Source organism: Oncorhynchus kisutch, linkage group LG4 (assembly GCF_002021735.2).
Source record: "Oncorhynchus kisutch isolate 150728-3 linkage group LG4, Okis_V2, whole genome shotgun sequence".
Lineage (NCBI taxonomy): Eukaryota > Metazoa > Chordata > Actinopteri > Salmoniformes > Salmonidae > Oncorhynchus > Oncorhynchus kisutch.
The window spans coordinates 71,622,166-71,641,056 of NC_034177.2; the positions used below are offsets into that span (position 1 = coordinate 71,622,166).

Below are 18,891 nucleotides of genomic sequence, written 5' to 3' on the forward strand. Positions count from 1 at the left end.
CATGCACGCACACACACACACACACGCACACAGACACACACACACATCTTTGCTTAAAGGCTTTAAGCATCTGATAAGGTGCTACTTGCCTGTCAAGCTCAAACAGGTCTACAAATGCAAACATCCACTCAAAGTATTTAATATATCAATCTATAGGATTAAACAGTCAGACTAGTGTGATATTTACAGTCCTGGGTGAAGATAAACATTGGCTACATCACTCCCTGATGCAATATCAGAGACCTACAGAACGAATACCATTCATCTGACCTAGTCTAGTATTCATGATGTCACTGTCAATTAAGAAAATGATGAAAATGTGAACGATTCAGGTTGAACACTTTATTGAGCTATTTCAATATCAAATGTCCTTCTCCATCAGACATACATCTGTTGTGAACTGCCAAAGACGTATAATATGTGTGATTGCTTGAAAATATGATACATTTTTATAGAGATATGTGACTAAACATGTTTATCAGCTGTATAGGTCTATATTTCAGTTTTGAAGAGCCATAAGAACAGACGTTGTAGGCTAGCACAAAGCTAAGTCGGAACTTCCAAGAATCAGTCAGTCTACAAAGGGCTGAAATTTGATACACTTGAAAAAACAAAACAAATCCCACAGGAGGTCTGCTTCTAGGAAGTTCTTGTTCTCCAGCCAAAAATACTTTTCTTTTAATATAAAAATTTACATGAGGCCTTTTCGTAGAAAGGCTAAAGTCCTAGTTGACTCCACTTGGCAGAGATCAAACAAATAGTTGAGGGAACTGTTTTTTAAACATTGTTTGTAAAAAAGAATTAACATACCAGGTTACATTGAAATAATTCACTGCAACATACCTAGATTATTGTATAGCTAGCTGATCTTAGATCATAGCTTTATGGGCAACCCCTAACTAGAAGCATTCAATCAGCCACGACTTCAGTGTCCATTCTTTCAATACTATTTCTATGAGAAGAATTGAAGATTCTACCACTTTTCTGGTTCACTATATTGTCCCTTTGATGCTGATGGAGACTCCCAGTGTTACAAGCAGTGTCGTATCCACTGCTGGCCATCAAACTAGTACCATAACTAACTGCTGAATATAAAGTCATCCAGAGGTCTGAGAGGCCTGAGCACAGTCCCCAGACTTATAACAGTAATGAGTCCCGTCCCAGCTGTGCACCGCTGTGCACTTATCATGTCTACTCTCTATTTCAAACCTGAATGGCCACTCTTGGAATATCCACTATTTCAGTATCTTTTCAGTGATCCCACACATCATACTATTTCCACAAATATTCTTTCCCACTCCCTCCTGCCCTATCTATCTGAATAGGACTCACAGAAAACCAATGTGAAGGATTACATTTCCTCTCACCCAGGCCTGGTTCCACGAGGGTGCAAAAGGGGGATTAGCCCCCTAAATTGAAACTCATACCACCTCAGTTTTAGTTTTATGTCCCTATATAGAAATAGTTAAAAAGTTCAAATGATTGAATGACAGGTTGACGTTGAATCTGTATCTCTGCTGTGCTGTGTCTGTAATGAATACTCAGGGAGAAAAAGGTGTAGATTCACGCTCAGAGCGCGGCAGGTGTTTATTTCGCCTTTGCAGAAGGCACAAATTTTGGTCACAGGCCGGCAATGGTCATACACAGGTAGGCAAATAGGCAGGTGAATCAAAACTAGGACTGAAGGCTATAACTGGTTCTCACAAACGAGCTAGGAAAAGGCTTAGTGGAGTCAAAACAAACAATACCTCACAAAGGCACAAACAGAATGAACTGAACTAAATAAGGAGCTGATGAGACCAGGAGAGTAACTAACACAGGTGAAATCAATGAACAAAAATGAAAGACAGGGCTATGTCCAAGAACACAAAGAAAGAGGGCTACGTTCAAGAACACAATGAAACAGAACACAAGGTTGACTAAGAAAATAAACACAGAACCTTACAGTATCAGCACCATGGACAGAGCGTGCCACGGATTGTGTGTGTGTGTTTGTGTGTAGGGGGGCTATGGAAAGCCACTGGGTGGTTAGGTATGACTCCTTTGAGTGTCCATAAAAAGCATAAAAAAATTCTGCTCATCTGTGGTAAGCTATGTGAATAACGTGGTAAGATACGTGAATAAAGAGATACGCCTCCGCCTGTAATATCTGATTTTGATTTATAAGGACGGGGTCAAGTTTACAGTTGAAGCTGCTTCACTGAACTCTGCCTCACGCCACACCACTACAGAGTTTAGTTCGCTTCTTAGCTAGCTTTAAAAGGCATTAGTGTTATTAGCCTATTTAGCTCTAACCAGCTAATCTGCCACTGCCATTATGGATATCAGAAATTAAACCACAGAGGCCGCCGCCAAGCCCAGCAGCACTGAAGCTGCCAAGCTCCAGCTAGCTCTGTGTGAAGAGCCCCCCCCCCCCCCCCCATTCCACAAGTTCCGCCAGGATAATGGCTTCACAGCCCCCTCCACCCCGACTGTTCCTGATAATTAATAGCAACTGGTTCATAGGCAGAGAGTGGCTGGAATAATAGGTTACTGCAGATGCGACATTTTGGTTCCCATGTCAAAAGTCCTGTATTAGGTCTAATGCTAATTCAGACAAGGCCTTGACCCAAGGCATGTATTCTATCTGGAAGCATGCTATTGATAGAAACAAAGGATTCGCTAGGCACGCATAAAGCAAGGAGCATTTGAAATGCACTACACTATGGAAAGAAAAACAAGTTGTATTCGGCTGCATTCACATAGGGTAATTCACCAATTACTAACAGCCTATCTATCTTGTAGCCTATATTCGTTGCCAAATAGGCCTTGCTTTACAGTGTAGGCCGCTGTCCGTTGTGCTGATACAGGGGAGATGGTTTACAGATTTTGCGCCAACATGTCACTTTAAAAGCACTCAATGGTCTTGGAGTCTCGGCATTTGAACTTTATGTTTACTATGGTGTAGCGTTATATAAGTAGAATTCAATATAATTCCAATGCAAGAACCCCCACAAAATTGTGCCCCCTCGCCGATTTTAGCTGCCCCCTTAGTCACTTTATCCTGGTGCCGGGTCTGCTCTGACCACTCTCTTGCTCTCTCTACTTTCCCTCTCCCCAAAATGTCAATAAGCTATTAGAATGGCAGGGGTGATACCATGTACAGTAGCTCCGTTTTTTTTTTAAGGCATCACAGGAGTAACACGTAACAGTAAGTGTTTAACTAATGTACCAACCTACGACTGGATCATAAATATCTTATAAGGCTATTTTATTCTCAGTATACAATCATAAAAATATCACACCAAAAAATCACTACCGGCCTATACAATTAAAATTGTAACAATTGGTCCTCACATCTCCACTGTGATAGCATGTGATATAGTGATTTAGAGTCATGGCTCCAATGAATGTACAAACATACTGTATGTGTCTGATAGAGATGTGTGGTAACTGAGTGATGTGACAGTCGCTGCTGTGCCTCACCAGTAGTGATTACTCCATAAGTGTAGTATGCAGACCGTTGGTCTGTAGGGAGCTCTGGATTGCGTCAACCTTTAACCCTAAAAGTGCAAACAGGGGTAAATTTGAACCCCAATGGGTTCCAAAAATTATTTCTAAACCATATTTTTATCACAAAATTCTACGACATTGTCAAGCAACTAGTCACAGACAAGAAACACAATTAACCACGATTTATGTGATAAAATAGAGGGTGGAAAAATAATCTCTCTTTTGTATACTAGTGGTGAGTGCCTAAAATGAAAATGTGATAGATGTATGTACCCTTAAAAAAATATAGATATGGAGCCACCCCATTTTTGCCTGGTAGAGTGGTAGAGTGGTAGACTTCTTAATAAAAAATAAATCAGAAATGTAAATACATATTTAGCTACAGTGCATTCGGGAAAAGTATTCAGACCCCTTGACTTTTCCACATTTTGTTACGCCAGGCAAGCTTCAATGCCATACAACTCTCCTTCCGTGGCCTCCAATTGCTCTTAAATACAAATAAAACTAAATGCATGCTCTTCAACCGATCGCTACCTGCACCTACCCGCCTGTCCAACATCACTACTCTGGACGGCTCTGACTTAGAATACGTGGACAACTACAAATACTTAGGTGTCTGGTTAGACTGTAAACTCTCCTTCCAGACCCATATCAAACATCTCCAATCCAAAGTTAAATCTAGAATTGGCTTCCTATTTCGCAACAAAGCATCCTTCACTCATGCTGCCAAACATACCCTTGTAAAACTGACCATCCTACCAATCCTCGACTTTGTCGATGTCATTTACAAAATAGCCTCCAATACCCTACTCAACAAATTGGATGCAGTCTATCACAGTGCAATCCGTTTTGTCACCAAAGCCCCATATACTACCCACCATTGCGACCTGTACGCTCTCGTTGGCTGGCCCTCGCTTCATACTCGTCGCCAAACCCACTGGCTCCATGTCATCTACAAGACCCTGCTAGGTAAAGTCCCCCCTTATCTCAGCTCGCTGGTCACCATAGCATCTCCCACCTGTAGCACACGCTCCAGCAGGTATATCTCTCTAGTCACCCCCAAAACCAATTCTTTCTTTGGCCGCCTCTCCTTCCAGTTCTCTGCTGCCAATGACTGGAACGAACTACAAAAATCTCTGAAACTGGAAACGCTTATCTCCCTCACTAGCTTTAAGCACCAACTGTCAGAGCAGCTCACAGATTACTGCACCTGTACATAGCCCACCTATAATTTAGCCCAAACAACTACCTCTTTCCCAACTGTATTTAATTTTTATTTATTTATTTATTTTGCTCCTTTGCACCCCATTATTTTTATTTCTACTTTGCAGATTCTTCCATTGCAAAACTACCATTCCAGTATTTTACTTGCTATATTGTATTTACTTTGCCATCATGGCCTTTTTTGCCTTTACCTCCCTTCTCACCTCATTTGCTCACATTGTATATAGACTTGTTTATACTGCATTATTGACTGTATGTTTGTTTTTACTCCATGTGTAACTCTGTGTCGTTTTATCTGTCGAACTGCTTTGCTTTATCTTGGCCAGGTCGCAATTGTAAATGAGAACTTGTTCTCAACTTGCCTACCTGGTTAAATAAAGGTGTTCTCAACTAGCCTACCTGGTTAAATAAAGGTGTTCTCAACTTGCCTACCTGGTTAAATAAAGGTGTTCTCAACTAGCCTACCTGGTTAAATAAAGGTGTTCTCAACTAGCCTACCTGGTTAAATAAAGGTGTTCTCAACTTGCCTACCTGGTTAAATAAAGGTAAAATATATAAAATAAATAAAACGTTAGAAATTCGAAAATGTATTACAATTATTGCATCCATTTCTCCATATTATGTCTATCATGGATTCATATTCTATTTGGAACAAATTGATGACATGGGTATATGGCCAGAAGTTTTTCCTGTCCACCTGATTAGAAGAAAACCTTGAGGCCGTATAAGTCCCCGAGGAGTGTCTTATGCAATGTAGTCTCAGCATTGTTGACTGTAGCTAATACACTGACTGGCAGTTTAGGATTACCAACCAATGCTCTCTATTGCACAGCATGGTAGGAAGAGAGCTTGATAGTGAAACAATCGAATCTGCCTCGGGACTTGGTGTGCTTGAAAAATGACCAGCACACATCCTGTCGGTCCTGACGGTTCGCTGCAGTAACGGACCCCTGAAAATAAGTAAAGAGAGGAGCTACCCAGTCCTTCCCGCGCTAAGGCCACTCACTTCCTCTAGTGGTACATGCAGTGATATACTATGCCTTCAGATAGTAGTTACACCCCTTGACTTCTTTCACATTATGTGGTTACAGCCTGAATTCATAATGTATTAAATATATATATATATATATATATTTCTCTCACCCATCTACACACAATACCCCATAATGACAAAGTGACATTTTAGACATTTGTGTGAATTCATTCAAAATTAGATACAGAAATATCTCATTTACATAAGTATTCACACCCCTGAGTCAATACATGTTAGAATCACCTTTGGCAGCGATTACAGCTGTGAATCTTTCTGGGTAAGTCTCTAAGAACGTTGGACACCTGGATTGTACAATATTATTCTTTTCAAAATGATTCAAGCTCTGTCAAATTGGTTGTTGATCATTGCTAGATAACCATTTTTCAAGTATTGCCATAGATTTTGAAGTAGATTAAGTCAAAACTGTAACTAGGCCATTGGGAACATTCACTGCCTTCTTGGTAAGCAACTCCAGTGTAGATTTGGGCTTGTGTTTTAGGTTATTGTCCTGCTGAAAGGTGAATTCATCTACCAGTGTCTGGTGAAAAGCAGACCGAACCAGGTTTTTCTCTAGAATTTTGCCTTTGCTTAGCTCCATTCCATTTATTTTTTATCCTAAAAAATTCCCCAGACTTGAATGATTACAAGCATACCAATAACATGATGCAGCCACCACTATGCTTGAAAATATGGAGAGTGGTACTCAGTAATGTGTTGTATTGGATTTGCCCCAGACATAACACTTTGTATTCAGGACAAAAAGTTATGTGCTTTGTCACATTAGGTTAGTATTGTGGAGTAACTGCAATGTTGTTGATCCATTATTCATTTTCTCCGATCACAACCATTCAACAACATGTAACTGTTTTAAAGTCACCATTGGCCTCATGGTGAAATTCCTGAGTGGTTTCCTTCCTCTCTGGCAACTGCGTTAGGAAGGACGCCTGTATCTTTGTGGTGATTATGTGTATTGATACACCATCCAAAGTGTCATTAATAACTTCACCATGCTCAAACAGATATTCAATGTCTGCTTTTTATTTTTACTCATCAACCAATGGTCTTTGTGGTTGAATCTGTGTTTGAAATTCAGTGCTCGAAAGAGGGACCTTACAGGTATGTGTGGGGTACTGAGATGAGGTAGTCATTAAAAAAGCTTGTTAAACACTATTCTTGCACACAGAGTGAGGCAATGCAATTTATTATGTGACTTGTTAAGCAAAGGTTTACTTCTGAACTTATTTAGGCTTGCCATAACAAAGGGGTTGAATCCTTATTGACTCAAGACATTTCAGCTTTTCATTTTCAATTCATTTGTAAATATTTAGAAGAACATAATTCCACTTTGACATTATGTGTTATTGTGTGTAGGCCAGTGACAAAAAAAAATCTCAATTTAATCCATTTTAAATTCAGGCTGTAACAACAAAATGTTTAAAAAGTCAAGGGGTGTGAATACTTTCTGAAGGCACTGTAAATTCCTACTTCAACGCATTGTGTGGATCTCATGAGATGATACGCCTTTTCAATAGTCAAGCGTACATTTGGATTTCGTTAGTAAATAAAAACATTGTGCTAAATTGTACATATAGTACACCATTAATGACAGACTGGTTATTGTGGGTGTCTACTTCCTTCAAAACTAAAACTAACGAACATTTGCAACGACCGTACAGAGGGCGCAGAAATTTATTCTTGGTGGCGTCAATTTGGAAGATGAACAAATATACGTTTCTATGTGTCCTGTGCATTTTGGTGAGTTGACGATCAACATTTTATCGTTGGCATACTTTGTATAGGGTAAACTCGTAACACTTTATTATTGTCAGGCGGAAGCTAACTAAACTAACTTCCATCCAACTCAAGTCACTACGCCGTGATCTTGCGTCAATTAAATAGATGACTACACAGCTACAAAACACGATGTATCAATAGTCTGATATATCATATATTTAAGACATATTTAATTGTCAACTAACATAATTGCCACTGTAAGATACATGTATCTTTATAACTCCGTAAAGTCTAGCCTAGTCAAATTCATTCACTCGTCTGTGCTGAAGACAAGTAACGTTAGTTTCACTTTCGATGTACAGTATATGTGTATTTTTTTTATTCACTTCTTGGGACTTACCACTGGAAATGTGGGTAATATTTGTTTGAGACGTTGATCAATGAGATTTCATTCTTTATTCACCCACCTAAAATACAGCCAGAAATTGGTTGAATTCCCAATGTGTTATCACTATACTTTCAACCACCTAAAAGCACAACCAAATTCCAATAGAAAAACAATAATTTAGGTGTCATTAACATGTTTTATCACTTCGCTTTCAGCCATTTAAAAAGCACAACAACGTTCAAGTTGGAATGTCATATACACTGAGTATACAAAACATTAAGAACACCTGCTCTTTCCATGACAGACTTACCAGGTGAATCCAGGTGAAAGCTATGACCCCTTATTGCTGTCACCTGTTAAATCCACTTCAATCAGTGTAGATGAAGGAGAGAAGATAGGTTAAAGAAGGATTTTTAAGCCTTGAGACATGTGTTGTGGCTCCCGAGTGGCACAGTGGTCTAAGACACTGCATCTCAGTGCTAGAAGTGTCACTACAGACATCCTGGTTCGAATCCAGGATGTATCACAATCTGCCGTGATTGGATGTCCCATAGATGTCCCCGCTGGGCGCACAATTGGCCCAGCGTCGTCCGGGTTTGGCCGGTGTAGGCCGTCATTGTAAATAAGAACAACAGATTTAAGAGCCTTTGGACGGGGTATGGTAGTATGTGCAAGGCGCACTGGTTTGTGTCAAGAACTGCAACACTGGTGGATTTTTCACACTCAACAGTTGGATGTTACTCATTTTAAGGTTGAAAAAATACTGTTGCATTAGTTTGTAAGATACATTAAATAGCCTAAAGTTAAGTCAAATTAATTTATTGCAAAAGTCATCTTGAATTGTGTTTGGTTGAAATATCAACATTTGAAGGAGATGTATCTTTTGTGCCACATACTTAGTCTGGCTTTGATTCCAGTTTGTCTACAAATTAATAATTTATATGTTGGATTCACACTTCCATTTCATCCAAAAAATGTATGTTAAAGAAAAGGACTAAATTATATCAAATCAAACTTTAAATGCTGTTTAGATAAAATTAGATTCAGTCTTATTCTTTAACTTAGGTTTTTGGTTGAGATGGAGACCTGAAACCAACATACTAATGAACAACTTGAAGATTACAGGCTGTATCACAACCAGCCGTTATTGAAAGTCCCATAGGGCTGCGCACAATTGGCTCAGCGTCGTCCGGGTTAATGTTTGAGAATTGATTGCTTCACATGTGTGTAAAATATTACTGTTGGCTGATTTTTTTATTCATAGATTTTAGATGTGTATGGCAATGTGTTGTTTTTGCAAAACGCTATATGTCCATTGTTTAGCTGGAATGGAATGTTTGTATCCTGAATATTTGACTGTGATATATGGTTGTCTCACCTAGCTATACTAAAATGAATGCACTTGAATGATTAATTCATTTTTTATTTAACTAGGTAAGTCCGTTAATTAAGAACAAATTATTATTTACAATGAAGGCCTACCAAAAGGCAAAAGGCCTCCTGCAGGGATGGGGGCTGGGATTAAAAATACAAAATAAATAAAATATAAATCATGACTAGAGAGTCAACACAACACTACATAAAGAGAGACCTAACACTTACTGTAAGTATGGTTCCAGGCACCCCAGCTTGAGTGTGTCAAGAACTGCGACGATGGTGTGTTTTTTCATGCTCAACAGTTTCCCTGTGTATCAAGAATGGTCCAACACCTAAAGGACATCCAGCCAACTTGACACAACTGTGGGAAGTATTGGAATCAACATGGGCCAGTATTGCTGTGGAATTCTTTCAACACCTTGTAGAGTCCATGCCCTGACGAATTGAGGCTGTTCTGATTGCAAAAGGGGGTGCAACATAATATTAGGAAGGTGTTCAAAATGTTTTGTACACTTGAGTGCATATCAAAGCTAAGCAGGGTTGGGCTTGGTTAAAAACCTGGATGGGAGACCAAATGGATAGCTGTACAGTATATAGTTCAATTCTCCAGTAGCAGGTGCTGCTCAGCCCAAAACAAATTCCAGATAGTGGATATAACATTGAAGATCTGATGATGTGTCAAAGGTACAAATTCAACATATTTGATACAAGGTTTTTGATACAAAATTCTCTATGTTGAAAATTGGTGACCATGATGACATAATCCTGAGGTTGAAATGTCACCCTCAACCCAACTGTTGATTACTTTTTTCAAAACTTAAATGTATTATCTATGTAGATTCCACATCACAATACATTGACAAATTACGTTGAAACATGTTGATTCAACCAGTTTGTGCCTAGTGGGTTGACACACATAGGCATGTTTTTTTTCTTAATGATCATTATTGACCTTCCAATCATACTTAAATCACTAATACCCCGCTAGCTCTTTCTCACTCGCTTCCTCTCTCTTTTCACACACACGCACACACACACACGCACACACACACACACACACACATTATGTGCCTACTGTAACTGCCTACTTACTCGTGTCTGTTTTAATAACACGCAATAATGTCATGGCATTTAACAGTGTATAGTTCGTTCAGCTACAACTTCCAAAGCAGAGCAGAGTTCCCAAGACATAACCATCAAATTGCGCACCAAAAGGCAGAGATGTCAAGATGGCAATTACCAATATGAAAACAAGACATGCTGTCTCTGTGCTGCTGGTAAGCATCTAAAATGTTTAATATTATCTGTAAAGAAACTATCTAACTTGAGCTTTTTTATGGTCCCCACCATGACAGCATAATACCATAATAACAGCGCAAGAACTAGTTAATATATGTACTGTCTCAGTCAACTGTAAATTGCATGAATAAAATGATTGTATGCTACTATGTCTTTCCCTTTGACTCCCTATGTCTTGGTACTCTGTGTGTACAGGCCATCATCTGGACAGCCACTGTAGTATGAACACAGACGATGGGACCTGTATTCTCTGTGAGCTAGGCAGAACCTACAACAGTTACCCAAACTTCCTGGACTCTTGTGAGCCCTGCACATCTTGCAACCCTAAAGGTAGGCATACACACACACGCAACAGGTGGAACTAACACCCTAACATAAGTCCTACCCACTGTAGCAAGTGAGGTTTCTAACGTACTGTTATGGTGGTGGTTGTCCTCCGTAGCCAATCTGGAGGTGGAGGACAAATGTACCATCATCAGGGACACAGTGTGTCGATGCCAGCAGGGCCACTACTGTGACAAGGGGAAGGTGCACTGCAGGGCCTGCTACCCGTGTACCATGTAAGTCCAGAATACTGTAGTTTAACCAAATAACCATCAAATAAAACATTGATTTGGTTTATTGTTTGTAAATGCTAAAGGTAGACTCAGCGAAATGATGTTGCCACGAGTAGCGCCACAGATATTGAGATGAGTGAGATGCAAGACTTTGCTTTCCCACAGTCACACACAGTATCTGCGCATGTACATGGGTTCGCTTCACTCTGTTAAAGTGTGGTAGACACGGGACCAAAACAGCGGAGAAGTTGAGCCTCACGCTTCAACACTTACTTGATGCGGACATTGACCCACTATGCTGTTTAACTTTCTGCATCTACGTCATATTGCTGGGTCTACCTTTATAACACATTGTTAAGTCGGTTGTAGGCCTATTATTATATAGACTAGAGAGATATCAACCTGCATCAAATCTTTTAATTTATCTTCAAGATGTGGGGATGAAGGTACCAAGGTTGCCTGTACCACCACCAACAACACCATATGCCATGACTACCAAAAACAAGGAGGTTTGGGGATTGAGCAAAACCATAACATTTCAATGCATTACAAAGATGTGGTTTCACTTACAGTATGATTATAATAAGTCTGTTTTTTATTTGAAAATGTGGCTGTTATTTTTCATTTCTTTGTTTCAGGAGGAAGAACTCATGCAGCAGTACTTGGCTCAGTTATGGTTATTGCAGTTTTTCTTATTTTTTGCTGTCTGAGGCGAACAAATAAATGTTGTTTTGGTAAGCATTTGGGTCATTCAGACATCTGTAGGCTATGCTAAACCACCAGAAGGAGGCACAAGAGATTGTTCTATCATTTTAGTTAGTAAAGCAGTTGGAGAGAGAGGAAGTCTGTTTTTTTGTTGGAAAGGTCCCTGTCCAAAAGTATCAAAATTATGTTTTTACCCTTGAATTTTTTTTTTAAATGTCTGTTTTTGCTTCGTTAGGGAAAAAGCTGGGGCAAAATGATGGTTTGACCAAAATGCCCAACCAGAATTTAGAGGTAGCTGAGGTAATTATCTTCAATAGGTTACACTACTCCACCCTGTCCTTGACCAAAACCACTGCTTAAAACACACCCATGCATCTTTAGTGCTACATTAATGTCACAGTACATACACTACATGACCAAAAGTATGTGGACATCTGCTAACCGAACATCTCATTCCAAAATCATGGACATTAATATGGAGTTGGTCGCTCTTCTGGGAAGGCTTTCCGCAAAATTCTGGAACTTAACTGCGGGGACATTCTTCCATTCAGCCACAAGAGCATTAGTGAGGTCTGGCACTGATGTTGGGTGATTAGGCCTGGCTCGCAGTCTGCGTTCCAATTAATTCCTGAAGATGTTAGATCGGGTTGAGGTCAGGGCTCTGTGCAGGCCAGTCAAGTTCTTCCACACTGATCTCGACAAACCATTTCTGTATGGACCTCGCTTTGTGCACGGGGGCATTTTCATGCTAAAACAGCCTTCCCCAAACTGTTGCTACAAAGTTGGAAGCACAGAATTGTCTAAAATTGTATGCCGTAGCGTTTAGATTTCCCTTCACTGGAACTAAGGGGCCAAGACTGAACCATGAAAAACAGCCCGGACCATTTATTCCGCAACCAAACTTTACATTTGGTACTATGCATTGGGGCAGATAGCGTTCACCTGGCATCCGCCAAACCCAGATTCGTCAGTCAGACTGCCAGATGGTGAAGCGTGATTCATCACTCCAGAGAACGCGTTTCCACTGCTCCAGAGTCCAATGGCGGCGAGCTTTATACCACTCCAGCTGACGCTTGGCATTGCACATGGTATCTTAGGCTTGTGTGTCGCTCCTCTGCCATGGAAACCTATTTCAGGAACTTCTCGACGAACAGTTCTTGTGCCGACGTTGCTTCCAGAGGCAGTTTGGAACTCGCTAGTGAGTGTTGCAACCGAGGACCAATTATTTTTACGTGCTTCAGCACTCGCCGGTCCCATTCTGTGAGCTTGTGTGGCCTACCACTTCGCGGCTGAGCCCTTGTTGCGCCTAGACGTTTCCACTTCAAAATAACAGCACTTACAGTTGACCGGGGCAGCTCTAGCAGGGCAGCAATTTTACGAACTGACTTGTTGGAATCCTATGACGGTGCCACGTTGAATGTCACTGAGCTCTTCAGCAAGGCCATTCTACTGACAATGTTTGTCAATGGAGATTGCATGGCGGTGTGCTCGATTTTATACCTGTTGGCAACGGGTGTGGGTGAATTAGCCAAATCCACTAATTTGAAGGGGTGTCCACATACTTTTGTATATATAGTGTATCATGACGCTTATTATAATTACTGAGTGAAATATCATTAGTGAATTTGTTTTACTTGTAAACATTTGTTTGCTTATTTGCAGGAAATGCAGCCACTGAGGGGTAATGACATCATCAATATTACCATGTTTACTAATATGACCCATATATGCCATCCCTAACTAAGAATGAACCTCAATCCTGCTTCTTGGTTTCAGGTATTGACCTCTGGCCACATCTCCCAGATATCGCTAAGACCTTGGGGTGGAAGGACATGAAACAGGTGGCCGAGCGCAGTGGGATGACTATTGCCACCATAGAATCCCACCAGCTAAACTATCCCAATGACTCCGAGGAGCAGTGCTCCAGCCTACTTAGGGCCTGGGTGGAGAAGAAGGGGATGACCACAGCCTCTGAGACACTGATCCATACTCTACGCCGCATGAATAAAAATGCCAAGGCAAATAATATCATGGCTATCATCAGCAACAAGGAAAACACAGTTTCGAACTCCGGGGTAGAACAAGTGTAGATACCGTACGGTCAGTGGTACTGTCCATGCCAGTACTAAGTACCTATGTGCAAATAGTTTGTTGAATTACCTGTTTGTTGCATTATAAAATATATATTTATATACAGTTGAAGTCGAAAGTTTACATACACCTTAGCCAAATACATTTAAACTAAATTTTTCACAATTCCTGACATTTAATCATAGTAAACATTCCCTGTTTTAGGTCAGTTAGGATCACCACTTTATTTTAAGAATGTGAAATGTCAGAATAATAGCAGAGAGAATGATTTATATAAGCCTTTATTTATTAAATCACATTCCCAGTGGGTCAGAAGTTTACATACACTCAATTAGTATTTGGTACCATTGCCTTTAAATTGTTTAACTTGGGTCAAATGTTTTGGGTAGCCTTCCACAAGCCTCCCACAATAATTTTGGTCCATTCCTCCTGACAGAGCTGGTGTCACTGAGTCAGGTTTGTAGGCCTCCTTGCTCACACATGCTTTTTCAGTTCTGCCCACAAATGTTCTATAGGATTGAGGTCAGGGCTTTGTGATGGCCACTCCAATACCTTGACTTTGTTGTCCTTAAGCCATTTTGCCACAACTTTGGAAGTATGCTTGCGGTCATTGTCCATTTGGAAGACCCATTTGCGACCAAGCTTTAACTTCCTGACTGATGTCTTGAGATGTTGCTTCAATATATCCACATAATTTTCTTGCCTCATGATGCCATCTATTTTGTGAAGTGCACCAGTCTCTCCTGCAGCAAAGCACCCCCACAACATGATGCTGCTACCCCCGTGCTTCACGGTTGGGATGGTGTTCTTCGGCTTGCAAGCCTCTCCCTTTTTCCTCCAAACAGAACGATGGTCATTATGGCCAAACAGTTCTATTTTTGATTCATCAGACCAGAGGACATTTCTCCAAAAGTACGATCTTTGTCCCCATGTGCAGTTGCAAACCGTAGTCGGGCTTTTTTATTGCGGTTTTGGAGCGGTGGCTTTTTCCTTGCTGAGAGGCCTTTCGGGTTATGTCGATATAGGACTCGTTTTTACTGTGGATATAGATACTTTTGTACCTGTTTCCTCCAGCATCTTCACAAGGTCCTTTGCTGTTCTGGGAATGATTTGCACTTTTCGCACCAAAGTACGTTCATCTCTAGGAGACAAAAGGTGTCTCCTTCCTGAGCGGTATGACGGCTGCCTGGTCCCAGTGTTTATACATGCGTACTATTATTTGTACAGATGAATGTGGTACCTTCAGGCGTTTGGAAATTGCTCCAATTGTACATCTCCAATTGACTCAAATGATGTCAATTAGCCTATCAGAATCTTCTAAAACCATGACATAATTTTCTGGAATTTTCAAAGCTGTTTAATGGCACAGTCAACTTAGTGCATGTAAACTTCTGACCCACTGGAATTGTGTTACAGTGAATTATAAGTTAAATAATATGTCTGTAAACAATTGTTGGAACAATTATTTGTGTCATGCACAAAGTAGATGTCCTAACCGACTTGCCAAACTATAGTTTGTTAACAAGAAGTTGGGGAGTGGTTGAAAAACAAGTTTTAATGACTCCAATCTAAGTGTATGTAAACTTCCAACTTCAAAAAGCATAGCTCGCGATTAGATTACAAAACTATTTGTATCCACATTTGTTTTGAGACTAGATATGGTTCGTATTATTGTAGAACAATTAAATTAATGGTTTGTAGGTTGACTGATATATACAACATTGTACACATTATTTTTATATCAAATTTTTAAGTACGCTCTCATTGGTTTGACCTGTACTTCCATTTTGTATACCATTTGGTATTATTAGTTTCCAAATCAAATTGGAAGATGCATCTGATGAATTTGAGACTATTTATTTATCACCAAGCCATGAGTGCTAATGTATGTAAGATTGTAAAATCCCAGCATTAAAAATAAGAATTTGTTCTTAACTTGCCTAGTTAAATAAAGATAAAATTATAATGTATTGTATTCTGCATTATAATATACATTACAGTTGGCTCATATTGGCATTATGATTTTTGTGCCTGTTCACATACAATTTGCAAAGTGATGATGACCAGTGGAAAAAATTATACTTTCAAAGAAATGAAAGTTGGGCACTTGTTTATATTGCAGTGCAATTATTTTCCTTCATTTTATCTACCCAATGTCCCTTTCCAGATGGTGTGGCAAACAAATCAAAGGTCAATGAAGATAATGGTGTTGGACTTTCATTTCTTTGAAGACTGGCAATATTCTCCTCCTGATTAAGTGGCAGTAATGAAACAAAGGGCTGTGAAGCTTATGACGTATAGCCTGGCTGAAGCCACCCACGTGAGGACGAAGTTAGGTGTAAGCTAGGCTATATGAAGTAAGCCCAAGACAAAAATGGGTGAAAAGCCCAATATTGTGTAGTATTTCAGTCAAATACCTAAATGATCAAGAGCGTATCTGAGTAGTTTGTTGAAAAACTGTTAAAGGATAACTTACACTGTAAAAAATATATATATATCCAGTTTTTACATTAACTTACTGGAAGCCAGTTACTTCTAAGTTATTGTTACAAAAATATACAGTATGTGCCTGTAAATTGCAAATAAAATTTGGTTTAATAGTAAACTATTGTAAAGTTTAGTTTTCTCTCTCAAGCATTGCCAGTCAGTCACATTCCCTAATGACAACTATAGGGGGAGGAAAATTAAATGAGATAGGTGATGATCTAAAAGTGATCCACAGTTATTCAACGGCACAGAGAAATAACACCTAAAGCCATGCCTGTACTTTTATTCATTCACATGAGTTTTATTCACTCATGCTTTGTTTTGTAAGGTGAGTAATTTGAGGGGAATGAACCAAATGTTTTCTCACCAGGCGAAGTGGATAATGTTTTATTTATTTAGTTGAGAACAAGTTCTCATTTACAACTGCGACCTGGCCAAGATAAAGCAAAGCAGTGCGACACAGAGAACAACACAACAACACAGAGTTACACATGGAATAAACAAACATACAGTCAATAATACAATAGAGAAAGTCTATATACAGTGTGTGCAAATGAGATAGGATATTACAGTATGGCTAATTAATCACTGGGGTGATAGATGTGCAGAAGATGAGTGTGCAAGTAGCGGAACTGGAGTGCTGTTAGATGAATTTAGTAACTATGTGTTCATTAACCAATTAAATTAACCTCTTACAGCTACCCCCATGAAGACATACCCAAATCTAACTGCCTGTAGCTCAGGCCCAGGACCCAGGATATGCATATTTTTGGTTTCATTTGAAAGAAAACACTCTGAAGTTTGTGTAAATGTGAATTGAATGTAGGAGTATATAACACAATAGATTTGGTTTAGATAATACTATGACAAAACCATACATTTTTTCATTTTTATTGTTGTATCATCATCTTTAAATTGGACAAGACAAAACAAAAATTCAGATAGGATGATGGCGACAATTTCAGTTAAAAACATAAGAGGGCAACAGTACTTGTGCAAAGTTTCAGAATGATAACTTCCAAAATGAGTGTGCTACATGACATTTATCATGAAGTCACCCAGGTGTCCCACACAAGTAGCCCAAATGTACCCAAGTGGCCAAATTGGTGAAGTTATACATTTTGAATGGAATAACTATATTCAAAATATCAAAATGGTATTCTAACACACCCCCCCCCCCCCCAAAATTGAGAAAACACATGAAAAAAATATATATACATTGACTGTTCTAGGCCTACATCAGAATCATAACTCTTCTTATCAGGATTTCTTTATAATCTTCATCAAAAAACACTCTAAACATCAAAATAAGAGAGAACTTAAACATTAAAAATGGTCTCATCCAACATAGGCTCCTCGTATGTGATGGAGCCGGATCCATCTGCTAGGTCTAAAGTAATGTATTCATCATTCCACTGGTCAGAGCTCGGAATCAGTCCGTATCTCACCATCTGTTGCGTCATCGATTTCCCCAGAGTCCTGAAAATGAGAACCTTTCACACCGGAATCATCTCCACAAAACTAACACAGTCACACAGGTGAAGGTTACTCAAAACACAGTGATTTGTATGCTTTGTATGGTCTTATATATATATGTGTTTGTCTATTTAAACAGTAACCTTTCTCTCCTTTCTTATTTCACAGGCACTAGTCAATGCTACTATTTCGGCCTGATTGTGCAGAATCATTTCTGGGCAATGTTTCCGTGTTAAACCCCTTAGTTCCTGAAACCAACTAAGCTTTCATTCCCCCTTTTGTCTTCCCCTATCTTGCTCATTTCCTGGCCCCCCTTCTAAACCTTCTCCTCTCTGCTCTCAAACCTTTAAGGTCTAAACAGTGCGAGGAGGGCTCCTCTGTCTGCCATTTCCCCTATCTGTCTGTAGCTCTTTCTCATAACAGTCCGTAACAACTATGTGTTGTTTCCAAACATTAACTAAGTGTCTCACTGTTTGGCATTAACTGAACTCATGGATGTTTTGAAAAAACATGTCTATGGTGGCAATTTCTAAAGTCCTCACTGTCACGACTCCTACCGAAGGTGGCTCCCCTTCCCATTCGGGTGGCGCTCGGCGGTCGTAGTTACCGGCCTACTAGCTGCCACTGATCCCCCCCCCCCCCCCGCCCCCTTGTCTGTTTATTAGTTACACCTGTGTTTAGTTAGGTTAATTGGTTGGGCTTTAACGTACCATGTACTTCGCTAAATTTACAAGAACATTTCGATGGGCACAACTCTATCGTAATTGTCTCTTCGTTATTATTTAGAATTCATTCGATTTAGGTAACTGTCTCTCCTATGGTTCAGCATTTTAAATATGACTCCATTCCCAATACGTTATTCCAGCAGATCATTTAGGCAACAGACACCGTCTGGCATCGAAATTCACTTCGCTATTATTTTGAATGAATTAGTCTCTCAATTTAACCTAAACAATCTATTAAAAAGTTCAATTTATCCCTACTATCAATTTAAACCAAACAAGCTATTAAAACGTTCAGTTTATACC

General features: G+C 39.6%; 1 protein-coding gene across 1 annotated transcript; it reads left to right on the plus strand.

Annotated features, from left to right (window-relative positions):
• Window positions 1–7,363: 7,363 nt before the first annotated feature.
• Window positions 7,364–14,205, plus strand: LOC109889950 (tumor necrosis factor receptor superfamily member 6). The gene is made up of 9 exons (XM_020481804.2): window positions 7,364–7,504; window positions 10,387–10,525; window positions 10,743–10,877; window positions 10,990–11,107; window positions 11,537–11,613; window positions 11,743–11,838; window positions 12,045–12,109; window positions 13,472–13,490; window positions 13,586–14,205. Exons 1-9 carry the CDS (start codon window positions 7,466–7,468, stop codon window positions 13,897–13,899), a joined length of 1,002 nt encoding a protein of 333 aa, XP_020337393.2. The 5' UTR covers window positions 7,364–7,465; the 3' UTR covers window positions 13,900–14,205.
• The last annotated feature ends 4,686 nt before the right edge of the window (window positions 14,206–18,891 follow it).